The 13,000-nt window shown below is 42.9% G+C and overlaps 2 protein-coding genes across 2 annotated transcripts; one reads left to right on the plus strand and one right to left on the minus strand.

The window, feature by feature from the left end:
* Positions 1 to 810: 810 nt before the first annotated feature.
* Positions 811 to 7,759, plus strand: mrps35 (mitochondrial ribosomal protein S35). The gene is made up of 8 exons (XM_068723854.1): positions 811 to 968; positions 1,882 to 1,931; positions 2,039 to 2,206; positions 2,866 to 2,926; positions 3,125 to 3,264; positions 4,855 to 4,964; positions 5,076 to 5,145; positions 7,276 to 7,759. The coding sequence occupies exons 1-8, from the start codon at positions 836 to 838 to the stop codon at positions 7,543 to 7,545; spliced, it is 1,002 nt and encodes a 333-aa protein (XP_068579955.1). The 5' UTR covers positions 811 to 835; the 3' UTR covers positions 7,546 to 7,759.
* A 1,827-nt stretch (positions 7,760 to 9,586) lies between these two features.
* Positions 9,587 to 11,671, minus strand: LOC137881835 (MANSC domain-containing protein 4-like). The gene is made up of 3 exons (XM_068723982.1): positions 11,452 to 11,671; positions 11,198 to 11,326; positions 9,587 to 10,413 (listed from the first exon to the last, which is right to left on the minus strand). The coding sequence occupies exons 1-3, from the start codon at positions 11,669 to 11,671 to the stop codon at positions 9,587 to 9,589; spliced, it is 1,176 nt and encodes a 391-aa protein (XP_068580083.1).
* Between the last annotated feature and the right edge of the window lie 1,329 nt (positions 11,672 to 13,000).

Here is a 13,000-nt window from a genome sequence, read left to right on the forward strand (position 1 = left end):
CAGTTTAGCTTCCAAGTCTGCCAGTTAGACATTTCAACTAGAAGGGTTTTCAGCAGTGCAGTTTAATGCTTTTGGCCTTCAACATTTTTCAGACAGGTCGTCTCCCATTTCTGTATTATAAGCAAGTTTGATGCGATTAATTTCAGCTTTCAGCATTCCAACGCATTTTCTGCAGGAAATGCATTTTCTAGTTATTTTATACTGAGCCCTCGTGGTGCATAATCCTAAATAAAGTTTGCATGCAGTCAAAACTGCATCTATATATGCTAGATCCGGTTAATGCCTTGCATATTAACACATCCCTGCCACTTCCTCAAATGTAGGTGAACTCCGAGTGCTAATCCACTTGCAGTTGACATTACACATTTTAACTATGTCCACCCTGGTTTTAACCGAAAACACTAACTTATGTTTTGCCTCACTCTCACGTTTGCGTTGCCGTATTTTCACATCATGAATCATTTTAAATAGTCTACCATTTTTTGCACGTGCTACCTCGGAAAGGTGATTTTACAGCAGTATTTGAACGCACCACATTTGCCAAAAAGCAGCATCTGCTGTGTGACAGCCGCCCGTCACACGTGCATGGTCGTGCACTAGCGTCAATAAGAATGGAGAAAGTCTGTTGCATTTATTTCCTACCATAATTATTTTCGGGGCTTCTTTTGTGTTAAAGTATTAAAACCCGGATGAAGTGCCATCATACATCACGAGCTGTGCGTCCACGCCTGTGTTGACCTGTAGGGGGCACCAAACACTCACTCTGCGCCAAGTCCAACGTTTTGCAATTCTACATAGTTTGTCCCTCGCTGGTTTCCGTAGTCATTGGGAAAACATGGCTTCACACACAAGCAAGGCATTTCTGTCGCTAGGTCGAATAAATGCTTCTGGTCTTGGACTGCAGAGACCAGTAAGCAGAGTCACATACGCGACGGATTTGTCTGTAAATTCTTCTGCTGGAAATAATGGTGAGTTTCCGTGTGGCTGCCGAGAGAGTTCACAGTCATTCGGGCTTCACGCTAGGATAACAGCTTGAGTTGCAGCTACCAAGGCCATGTCAAGGTACCTCCTGTCCTGTGACAGAGATGCACTTCTGTAGTCAGAGGGTCTAAACTTGACTGATGAGCAGATGTTTAACCCGTTTCTTTCAAACTGGGTTGTGGGACGTTTCAGGGGTTCTTGTGTGGGGGTCCCTGTTTCCATTTTATTGGTTCATTGTCACTTGCTGGATGACATTTTTCTCTCTTCTCATCATAATCTACCCACAGTAGAATCAGAATAGATCTGCAAAATAAGTGCAATGACATATAAAGGACAAAGAACTAGATAGTATAGTAATAAACAGTCAATCTGCTGATAAGTGTTCCTTTTTCAATCAATCCATCGTTTGTATTAAAGATAATCACAATTTCCTTCAGCCCAAGATGATGTCATGAAATTGCTTGTTTTGTTTGAGTCCACTAAACCAAATGAATCATGAAAGGCAGCAAATGTTCGCAATTAAAAAGCTAGAACTGTTAACTCATCTAAAGAGTAGCCTGTTATTTTTTGTACATTGATAAATATGTAAAATCAACTAACTTTCAGTTTATATCATGCGGTACATATTGTGAAATACACCTATCGCATACATGTATGGTGTCTATGAGGAAGTGTGTGGCTATAAATACAAACAATCACAAAGTAAACTCAATAAATCAATACACAAATTGCTCTTGAGAAGTGGGATTTGTGTGAATGTATCCGCAGATACGTGTTAGCAGCATGAAATGAAATGCTTTTATTTGGACATTTAGAAGTGTGTGTGTGTGTGTGTGTGTGTGTGTGTGTGTGTGTGTGTGTGTGTGTGTGTGTCTAAACTTGCAACATTGTGACTTCCAGGCCTTCCTGATAGAGGCGGTAGAGGATTCTTGAGAAGACCCAGGAGAACTGTAAGTGTGCAGCCGTTATGTCTGTTTAATACATCAGGATGCACATATTTCAATTGAGACGGGATGAAAACGCTTCCTGTGTCTTCTGTGTTGTTGTTTTTTTGCAGGCAGGGGAGCCCAGGACAGAAAAGATGCCGGTGGATCAGGACTGGACTGCAGTCTATCCAGCAGCGACCCCCTTCAGACCGAGCTCCGTCCCCCTGCCTGTGAGGATGGGCTACCCTGTGAGGGGGGGCGTTCCTCCAGAGAGGAAGGGCAACTTGGAGCTGATTAAGGTCAGACCGCATTACATGGAACCACTGCATGCATTTTAAACACACAAGGGTGTGTGTAGTTTTAGGAATTGGACACTGAGTTGTAGCGCTGATCCCACATGGTTCAAAAGATTAGAATACATTTGGTAGTCTGTATCTGCATGCATCCTATCTCTATACGTTTACCTCCTAGTATTCACTGTGAGGAGTTAATTGTTGCCAGACGATCCTCCAGCGCTACTGATGGAGCAGGTTGTGCTCTGCCTGTGGCTCTGTCTCTGTGCCCGGATTACTGAGCTGCTGTGTCCAGACACCAGCTGCTCCATCTGGACTCGAGCCACTTGCAGATCCACTACTTTCGCCCGCCACAGCTGGAACTGTGCCGCGCAGCCTAGCGATATTGATTTCATTATTTAGCTCAGCCACGAGCGGTTAACCTGCTGTATTCTAATGTCAATATAGAATATACTATATAATTGTGTGTATTAAATAATTAACACACCCCTAACCAATGTATTCTGAAATCTAGCATAAAATGCATATAGTCATGAAAATGTTGTGTGAGTTTTGCTTTACACTTACAGGGATGTACATATTTAGACTGCAGGACATTTTCATATTTCTGTTACATAAACAGTTGCATTTTTACAGTCACTTAATCTCTCGTTCATCTCTTTCAGATTCCAAATTTTCTGCATTTGACACCGGCGGCCATCAAGAAACACTGTGAAGCTCTGAAACGTAATTTATGTTTTTAATTTTAAGACGTTGTGAAGCTCTGAAACGCATTTTATGTTTTTAATTTTAAGACGTTGTGAAGCTCTGAAACGTAATTTATGTTTTTAATTTTAGGACGTTGTGAAGCTCTGAAACGCATTTCATTTTTTTTTAAATTGTAAAAAGAAAAGCTATTTCTCATTAGGCTCATTTTGTGTACAGCCTTCTGTACAGAGTGGCCCTCTGCCTTGGACACCGACGCCAGATGTGACGAGCTCTTTCCCATCAAAGTCGAGAGCACAGACTACGTGTCCGCCGGCCCGTCTGTCCGGAACCCCTCGGCCCGCGTCGTTCACCTCAAAGTAAGATTCCGTTCTTTCCTCTTTGCAGTTTCTACTTTAACCTGATGACCTGCTTCAACTGGGTCCCACCGACGTATAGAAAGACGGCGGATCTGAAATGAGATTAGAGGTTTACAGGGATGCGTAATCACCAGCTGCCGTCGTGTCCCTGTGACTTATCGAGAGAGACGTTCTTTGTCCAGTGACCTCAAACGGAAGAAGTTATGCCATCAAGTCTGCAGAGATTACAGCCCTATAGAATCATTTCATATGCAAGCATGTGCTGAAGCTCTGTCGATGTTCTCGTTCGTTTGAGTTCTTTGGAAAAGCTGTTTTAAGTTAAAGTTAATACTTTCACAGAAAATAGTAACGAAACATCTCATCATTGACATATTTTGTCGGGACATTTTGATATTCCTCTTAATCCCCCACTACCACTAATCCAGCCGTGTGCAATCCTCCCCACAGACCAGAACCATTCATGTGAACAAGTAGCAACAAGAAGCCACGAAAGAGAAGATTCACACTCGTGTTTTCAAGACGTTATCAAATACAATTGGATGTAACAGATTAAGCAAATGGCAATAATATTCAGAGATTTTCCACACGGGTCATAAAAGAAAAAACAGTTTTTTTCGCATTACTTCTGTGCGCAGGTGTTCCTCGTCGTTTGATAGAACTGAGCGATACAGTTTTCTTGGTGGCTGAAAAGTTCCTCATCTGGCTTCACTTAGTCAAAGAAAACTGTCGAAAGCTCTTCTATTTCATTCTTAACTGCTTGAGCTGTTTTCCACATGTTAACAATAATCGTGGTCTGCCAACATCTTTTCTTGGACGAGGCTACATCCTGCTTTATAAAGTCTGGAATTCAATGCTGCCTTTGAGAAATCTGTAATTCTCCCAGGTGAAAATGTCATTTTTGACCATTAATCAGCAGCCATCTGCTCCACTGACACTTTGCCTTTAGATTACATCAGCACGGTGGGAGTTATTCAGACATTAATCCGTGTGGATTAGGCAGAAAAATAGGTTAGAGGGCAAATCTCACACAGTTTCAGTTCAACGAAAAAAATGCATTTCATGGTTTGAATGACGAATGTGTGCGGTAGGGTGGCCTCGAGTCATTTTAGCCGTTAATTTAGACGGGAAGAAAATCCTAGAAGCCAAATCTGTGGCAGAGTTTGATCCAGACCAGAGACGAGGTTCCAGACTCAGCAAACTTAACTACTTTCTAGCGCGAGCCGAGGCTTACTTTGTATTACTTATAAATGTATTTTTGTTGCGTTGTACAAATTATATAAATCAAATCTCATGAAAAACAGAGTATTAAAGGAGTAATCTGTTTTTTTCCATCCATCCTTTGTGCTCAGGGGCTTAGAGATTAGTCTGAGTGCCACAGCACGTATACAGTTGTTTATTCTACGAAAAGTGTATTGTTTAAATCTATACAGTAAAGCTCTGTATAGGTTCAATGAAACAAACGTGGTTTTATTGTATCTGAAGAGGGAGGCAGGAGATACAGCACATCTGCTCTTATCTTCTAGTCTGAAAAACAAGTTCCTAAACTACGCCTCTTGTGTTAATCTAATCATCATGTCACCGCCATCGCAGGTGAAGCTGTCCAGTTTGAATCTGGATGACCACGCACGCAAGAAAATGCTCAAACTTGCCGGGAAGAGATACTGCAAAGACACCGACATACTCACCGTCACAGCCGACAGGTAAGCGCTCCCTCACAGAGCTTCAGCGTGAACGATAATTAAAGTGAGGAAATGACACAAATGCACTGAATCTCTTCACCTTTTTGTCTTCTCCTCGCCTCCCTCTACCAGCTGCCCCTTGAGACAGCAGAATCAGGACTACGCCATGTACCTGCTCACTGTCCTTTACCACGAGTCGTGGGTGAGTTGAAAGCATTTTCTCTGCGGCGAGTCTGTGAGTCGACGCACCGATCCAATATTACGTTTATCAGCTCATTTATCAGCTCATTTACGCTTCACACGAACAACAACAACATTTCTTTAAGTTTTATGGCATTTATTCTCTGTCCTATCGCCTCCATGAAGGGTTAACGGTATACAGCCGTTTAGAAAATAATATATTTTAGTTTATAACGCACTGATACGCAACTTCAGAATTGGTGTCAGAAGAAGAAAAAATTGTATTGGTCCATCTCTAATTATGTGTATAATTCATCAGCGTAAAGCTACTGTTAGCAAAGTTATTAAACTAAAGGTGTGCGTTCTATGAATTAAGTAAAAATAATGCTTTTGAACTACTTTTGTGTCTTGAGGTTTCATTCTATTTTTCAGATATTTATTAATATATTTATGACCGAATGCACAGGGGTTTTTTTTAAGCGTATAGCCTTTGCCTTTAGCTTTGTGATTAACATGTTTTTGTTGTTTTTTGGTGTCATTTACATAGAGCTAGCGACACGGCACGCTATCCTTTACCGGGGGAATTCATGTCCATCTTGCTCTGCGATCTGAGAGCCTGAGCCCATTAGGGAGGTATCCGACTCGAATGGGCAGAAGGATGGCAAACAGCCGCATTGTCCAGTTGACATTTCTCCACCGATTGGGGGATAACAGACTGCCCTATCAGGTGTTGACCCTGATACTGTTTATTCACATTAAGCCAGCCATGCCACATCAGGGAAGTCTGCCACCAGGTCATTAGCCCGGGCTCTCTCTGTCCGCATGAGTTTGCAGCCAGACACGAAAAAGAAAATGACTCCCCTAGTGCAACCTTTGCCATTAGCAGCTTTTCATGGCTTAGCCACATCAAAAAAAAAAAAAAAAGATTCCCTCAGTTGGAGAAGGTGTTCGAGCCAGTGCGCAGAACACCGGCCGCTGCCCTTTTGGACACACAATGGAAGGCACAGTGCTTGCCCAGCGGGCTTGTGGAAGTTGTGAGAGTGGCGTAGCGATCGGGTTGTAACGCTAGCCCACAAAGAGGCCCATTGTTGGCAGCCACTGAGGTGATTCTTATCTCCCCACTCAGGGAGACGGAGCTTCCCTGCTAATTCCAGTTTGTGCTAATCCAGAACAGCGCTGGGGCTGACTGCTCAAAGCTGCCTCCGACACGGAGGGACGTTTACTGCTAGAGGCTCTCCATCGGCCTTCATGCCCAACGCCGGTCCCGTCGCCAAACTGAGAATATAAGCGTTGTTTAGCGGGGACGGAACTCGGATCGGGAAAACAGGTGGCCATTTGTCTTATGGCAAGTTATCAGTTATTCTGTCTGTTGACCAACTTACTCAGTGATGGATGCAAGGACAGACATGGTGTCCCTGCTGTCAACACTTTGTATTATTTTGCATACTGTAATAAACCCACAACAGCATCAGGAAGGTTTGATTTAGTATGATTCAACTTTCTCTCATACAATTTAAATGTTATAGCCTCAATGTTTGAGGATTATCTTTAAAAACTAATGTTTATTTGTTTAATAGGCTGTCAAAAGGAAGCAACTGATCCGTTCCCAAGTATCTAGTGCTCCTCACACACGAGGGCCTGGACTTGTTCCAGACGAGACGTTATGCGGATCAGACATGTATCGCGGTAATGATGGTCATTAACCTCAAACACCTGGAGAGCTGAGGGCTCCGTCGCTGCCCCTGCTTTAAACTGCTGCACAATGGGGCGCATTGTTCTTTCGGGAATGCGATGACGGGCAGCGGAGGGAGCACCACATATGGAGAAATACTATCTCTGTGAGAGGAGCATCAAAGAAGGGGTGACCAAGGAGCCCTATATTTTACATCTGCTACCATAATGTGTTCCAAACTGGAGCCTGAGCCAGATCCATAAAAAAAAGAAAAATCTTATTGTTGCATCGTCTTTTAACCCTGCAGAACAAAACAAACCTCTTTTTTACACACACACACACACACACACACACACACACACACACACACACACACACACACACACACACACACACACACACACACACACACACACACACACACAGTTTGCAGTCTGTGCGTAAAGGTAACAATTGCGTTCCGTTTTGCTCCTCCTTCAGAAAACGGAGGCCTGGGAGGCCGAGAAGGCCGTGGCAGACATGGAGGAGTACAGCTGGGACGGCAGCCCGTCCCAAAGGAACGTCTTGGATATGCTGGTACGCGTGAAAGCGGCCGGGGAAGGAGAAGGCGAGGAAGTGCGAGAGCAGCTGCTGAGTAGAAGAGAGGTGCAGGAGTACAAGGACTCCGTCACGAGGTTGAAGAACGAAGGAGAGAGCGAGAGCGCCGTGCTGCAGTACAAAGAGGCCGTCAAGAAAGTGCTCAACCTGTAACACAGGTTTAATGTGCAAATGTATTTACACGAATGTGGAAACCAAGAGGGTCCACAAAAACAAATACTTGTGTTCTTCTGTATCATTTTGGACTCCATCTACGTACCAGTGACGGATTACTCTAGATTATTACTGATCCATTATACATATTACAACCTCAAAGGTTGTATGATGCCGTCTTTAATACAAAAATAAAAGCATAATGTACACTGTTGTTGAGTGTTCGGTCTTTGAAGTTGTGTGGAGTTGGTAAAGCTTTTATGTAATGAAAGCCCCATTCAGCCGGTTCCCCGCCGAAGCTCTCATCCCACTCTCGTCACTGTCAGGTCGCGGAGTGGTAGTTCCACTGAAAGGATGCTTTCAGCAGCAGGCTGTTGAAAAGTACCTCGCCCTTCTTAAGGAGTTTTGGGCTGTGGTCCGTGCATCGTTGAGGTCAGAGGAAACCCGATGCACCGAGGAGATGTGCTTGGACTGAAGGAGGGTTAAACGCTGAAGGCCACAAGGCAAAAAAGTAGTCCGTCATCGCACAGTGTTGATGATTGAAACGGTTAAATTGGAGCAGTCTTTTTTTTTTTTCTTTCCTCTTTAAAGCGCCCATTAAGTCCCACTTAAGACCAGCGTAGACAACTGGCCAAAGTCCTTGAGGTTTGGCGTCAACATCCGCTTAAACTCATTGAAGTACATCAAAAATGTATGTCAGCCAAACAGACGTCATATCGTCTTTCTTGAGGCAAATTGCTGCGGTCAAATGCATTGACTGAGTTTGGCTCTTATGTCAAAAGCCATTGCATCGCGATGGAAACCTAAATCATGGCGGCTACTTTTTTTGGTAATCCCATCAAGGACACACAATGTATCCGCCTGTTCAGTGGGGACACTACAGGTGGACAGGGTGAAACGTTTAACTAATAGAAATACCAATGAAACGTCCTTGATTACTTACATTAAGACAAATATTTTGTATGTCAAGTTTTGTCAAATTTGTATGTTTTAACATGCAAATGAGGCATTGTCTTATCAAATATGTGCTAATTTGCGTAAACGAACAAATCTGAACATTGGATGAAGCCAGGTTCATTTTGTGACATGTTAGAGTCAAAGGAGGGTAATTCAGATATCCGTTTTCATTACGCCATCACAACATAAAAGCTTCATAATATAGATAGTAAAAAACTGGAACGTTTGCTGTATTTAGGTGCTACTGAAGTGGAGATTTATGGCTCAGAGTATGAGAAAACTCATTTTGTGGTTAAAAAAAGAAACATTACAGTCATTTAGCAGACGCTTTTATCCAAAGCAACTTACAACTAGTATCTATCTACACCGTAGACGCAGCTACGGGAGCAATTTCTTTTGGGGTTAAGTGTCTTGCTCAAGGACACATTGACATTGAGTAGGAGCTGGGGATTGAACCACTGACCCTCTGATTGAAAGGTGGCCCTGCTCTCCACTTAGCCACGGTCACCCCTGAAGAAAAAGGCCATTAAAGATATGTATTGTAAAATTCTGTTTTTGCAAGACACTAAAGATGGGGTAAAAACTAATTTGATTACTAACATTAAGACTTTTTGAAATTGTACGTCTAAATATGCATATGAGGCATTATATAATGCTAACTTTTGGTTAGTTAAGGAGAAATCTAGAAGTGTAGGAAACTATTTTTTATGTTGGATGTTTTCTCTCCACTAGTCTGAAAGAAAACAATAGGAAGTAAAATAGCCCAATGTCTAAAAATGGACCAGTGCATGAAAAAGCCTGTAGTGATTTACCTTTAAATATACAGAATTGTAACCTCAATGCATCAGTTGACAGTAATATATTGTCATCCCTATCTGCTTAGAATAAAGCAATATAAAGCAATGTCCGTGCTATTAAATAATCCAATAGGTGAAAATTATTTTTACAAAAATATAACGGTACAAATTCTAATTTATGTCAATTAAATGTCTCTTCAGCCAGGATTCCCTCAGTAAAACATTGCTGTAAACAAAAGAGAAAAGTCAGTTCCATCTTTTTTTCTTTTTTTTTCTCAGCCAGACTTTCAGGTGTTTTCTCTGACCAGCACGTATTTTATCAGACGCATGGATCCTCTTTTCCCTCTCCAGGATGTTCGGTAGCGTCCCATCCTCTTCCTCTGACCCCTCCAGCTCACGAGCAGCAGAACGGAGCAGCAGCAGCTCAGCAGCACTGCGACACAGACGGCCACCGCAACCAGCAAGGTGTGAGCGGCTACGTGCCAGCCAGGTCCCAACCCTCCGAGGTTGTCCTCTCCGCTGACACCTTGGCCTTCATTGCTGCCATTGGTGTCATTGGGGTAATGCTCACTGCTCTCTACACTGGCCATAAGGGCTGTGGAAGTTGGAGGGCGGGTGGCCGGCTGAGAGGAGGTGGTGGTGTAAGGATGGGTCGGGGAAGCGGAAGGCTGTGCAGCTGTGGTAGAAGAGGCAGGAGTGGTTTGGGGATCGTAAGAGCCGAGGGTGGTCGCTGTGCTGGGTGAAGGAGGGGTAAAGCTGGGCGCAAGAGAAGTGGTCGGAGTTGTCGGTTGTGCATGGTTCCCAGAAGCTGGTAGAGTCTCTGGAATGGAAGATAAGGGAGCTGTAGTTGTGGGAAGGGTTGAAGGCTGACTGGTGCTCTGCTGTGTAGTGGTGGCGGTTGTGGAGGTGGAGGGGAGCACTCTGCTTGCTGTGGTGGGGGGTTTAACTGAGGGCGATGAAGTCAGAGGCGGTGCAGCGGGCGGAGGGGGGTGAATAAACTGGCGTTTGTCCGAGGGCAGCGGCTCTGAGGCGTTTCCTCGGCTGTAGTGGTGGGGCAACACGCGCACATTGGAGGTGAAGTATTTTCCAAACACCAACAGGTCAGGATCCACGCCTAGGAAACAAAGACTTCTAGAGTCACGACTCTCCTGTTGGTGGTTTTTTAATTCTGGCTGACATGTGTAAACATCCTGGCTTTAAAAAAAAATGTTTTGTTTGTCTGATTTTAAATCAGGAATAATCAGTTATATATAAAATAAATATGAATCCATAAAAGTATATTTAGCTGATATATTTGTTATTATAGTAGTAATACTATTAGGAGGACGAGGAAGAAGTATTCAGATCCTTTACCTATGAGTGCTGTGTATATATACTGTGTGTGTGTGTGTGTGTGTGTGTGTGTGTGTGTGTGTGTGTGTGTGTGTGTGTGTGTGTGTGTGTGTATATATATATATATATATATATATATATATATAAAAATCTAATTATTACTACTGATGCTTCTGTACACAAGTTGCACTTTTTGTTGTAGTTCAAGTGGTAATTTTAACTACTGTTGGGTTATGACAGTGATAAAGTATTTTATGATGATCACATGTTTTGTATGGAAAATCTGAATCCAAAAAGTCAAGTAAATGTAATGAGAGACGTATAATACTTCCCTCTGAAATGCAGCAGGGTAGAAGTATAATGTGGCAGAAAATGGGAATACTCAAGCAGTACATTTGAGTACTATTTTGAGGTAGCTATAATTTGCTTATTTCCATAACTCACAGCGTTGTCTCTTTTATTGACCATGCCATAGGCCCTGACTGCAGTCTTTATGCATACAGGGAGATTCCAAGTATAACCACAGACAAGATAAATGATCAGAAGTCACTCTTTACTTTACTCACCCTTTGTGATATTATACAGAACGACGTTGCCTCTGTGGCTGAGAATACAGCTCTCCAGTGTTGGGCAGTGCAGGTGGAAGCAGTTCTCTTGAGTGGTATCATAGTGAAATATGGCCAGATTACAGGAAACTGTAAGAGGAAAGACGATTAAGATCAGTGAAGGCATAGTGCACCGTCACAAATTAACAAAAAAAAAAAAAAAAAAAAAACTCAAAAAGAAAGCCACGAGGTCGTTGGATATCAGTGCGACTCACAGTTTCTCGTGAGGCAACAGGTGCGGCTGCATTTGAGCGCGGTCTCCTCCTGGTAGTACTTCAGAAGCTGCGCTCCTCTCCGCTGAGACTCCTCGACGTCGATGAAAATCCCGGGAAATCGTCGAATCCAGCAGTTCTTATAATACGAGGTCGGTGAGCATCTCGACTCGGTGTGGCACACCAGACTCAAGACCGCCAGCAAACCCCGTGTGACATTCATTGCGCGTGATGCAAACCAGACCATGTCAAATCACAATCTGGACGAAGCATCGTCATGTCTGTGGGGCTCATTGTTTTGGAGTTTGGCAGGCATGAAGTGGTCTGGTTTTACTGGTGCCAGTCCCTCTCCAGGTGTGTCACAGCCACGCACCTGGAGGAGGAGACCCAGCCGTGCGTAATGTGCGCAGAGTGGCTCCAAATATACTTTAGAATTTTTAATAATGAATCAAATTTAAAAAGATTACTTTAACATAAGTGTGCTAATACTGTTGACCTTCTGTAAACGTGCAGGAATTTTGAAAATTGCAGCTCATTGCATGTGTTACTACACCACATATCGCTCATTGTAAAGTAAATCTTGGTTTTTGCACAAATGAAGCTTAGAAATTCCAGCAACCACTTGTTTTTTTCTGTCCCGTCTGTTTTGAGCGAGGTCAGACATCTGAGAGTGGATTGCCATAACTGGAGCAATCTGCCTGAATTCTTTGTTTTGGGATTATCACAATAATCCTTTTGCTCCCTGGTTTTGTATTTGCTACACCTGTTAGGCTGTTTCTCTCACCTTTTGTGAGCTTGTCTCTCCATCACTGTGCCGCGTTCTCAGTTTACACCTGGGAGTTGAAAGAACCGTTTTGCATAAAGAGCTTATGGCGTTCAGGTGGTGGGCTGCAATTTAGAGGAAACTATTCTGTAGAAATGGTTTGGAATAGGAAACTTGTTGGGGTGCCAGATTCCATATTAACCTCTTCGAAAAGGATTTTCTGTCATGTTATTACCAAATAGAATATACAATATTCTAATAAGTCTTTACTGTATTTAAAAAGTAATCACTAAAATATCTAGCCTGTGCATCAGTTGGATTTTAGTGGGAGCTTTACACCAAAATGTATTCTTTGGTTTGTCACACACACACACACACACACACACACACACACACACACACACACACACACACACACACACACACACACACGTGGATTTTATGGGAACTGGCACTTACAGGTAGTGGCCTCCAAGCAAGAGTGTAGTTTTTTGTTGATATGTTAAACTCAAAGAAGCAACCTGAGTATCAGCAATTTAAGATGGTGAAACTTTTCAGACTGGGTCGAATACTCGAACTTAATGTGGACAGGAAAAGAGTAATGATGTCTCCAAACCACCAGATGGCAGCGGTCACTTCCATTTAACGATAGCTGGGTCACAACTCCATACTGCACACGAATACTTAGCAATATGTACTAGATTTATTCTAGTATTCTTGCATTTAAGATATCAATGTACTTTTGTACTGACATTAAAATACAGAATGTGCAAATCATACAGTGACTTT

The sequence above is a fragment of the Cebidichthys violaceus genome, unplaced genomic scaffold, assembly GCF_023349555.1.
Source record: "Cebidichthys violaceus isolate CVI_PGR_0920_01 unplaced genomic scaffold, fCebVio1.0.p SCAF_3, whole genome shotgun sequence".
Classification (NCBI taxonomy): domain Eukaryota; kingdom Metazoa; phylum Chordata; class Actinopteri; order Perciformes; family Stichaeidae; genus Cebidichthys; species Cebidichthys violaceus.

Coding starts and splice junctions, on each gene's coding strand:
- mrps35 (XM_068723854.1), top strand. CDS start 836: ATGGCTTCACACACAAGCAAGGCATTTCTGTCGCTAGGTCGAATAAAT. Junction 2,927..3,124: donor ACACTGTGAAGCTCTGAAAC/GTAATTTATGTT, acceptor TTTTGTGTACAG/CCTTCTGTACAGAGTGGCCC. Junction 5,146..7,275: donor TCCTTTACCACGAGTCGTGG/GTGAGTTGAAAG, acceptor CTCCTCCTTCAG/AAAACGGAGGCCTGGGAGGC.
- LOC137881835 (XM_068723982.1), bottom strand. CDS start 11,671: ATGAATGTCACACGGGGTTTGCTGGCGGTCTTGAGTCTGGTGTGCCAC. Junction 11,327..11,451: donor CTGTTGCCTCACGAGAAACT/GTGAGTCGCACT, acceptor TTCCTCTTACAG/TTTCCTGTAATCTGGCCATA. Junction 10,414..11,197: donor TCTGTATAATATCACAAAGG/GTGAGTAAAGTA, acceptor TTTGTTTCCTAG/GCGTGGATCCTGACCTGTTG.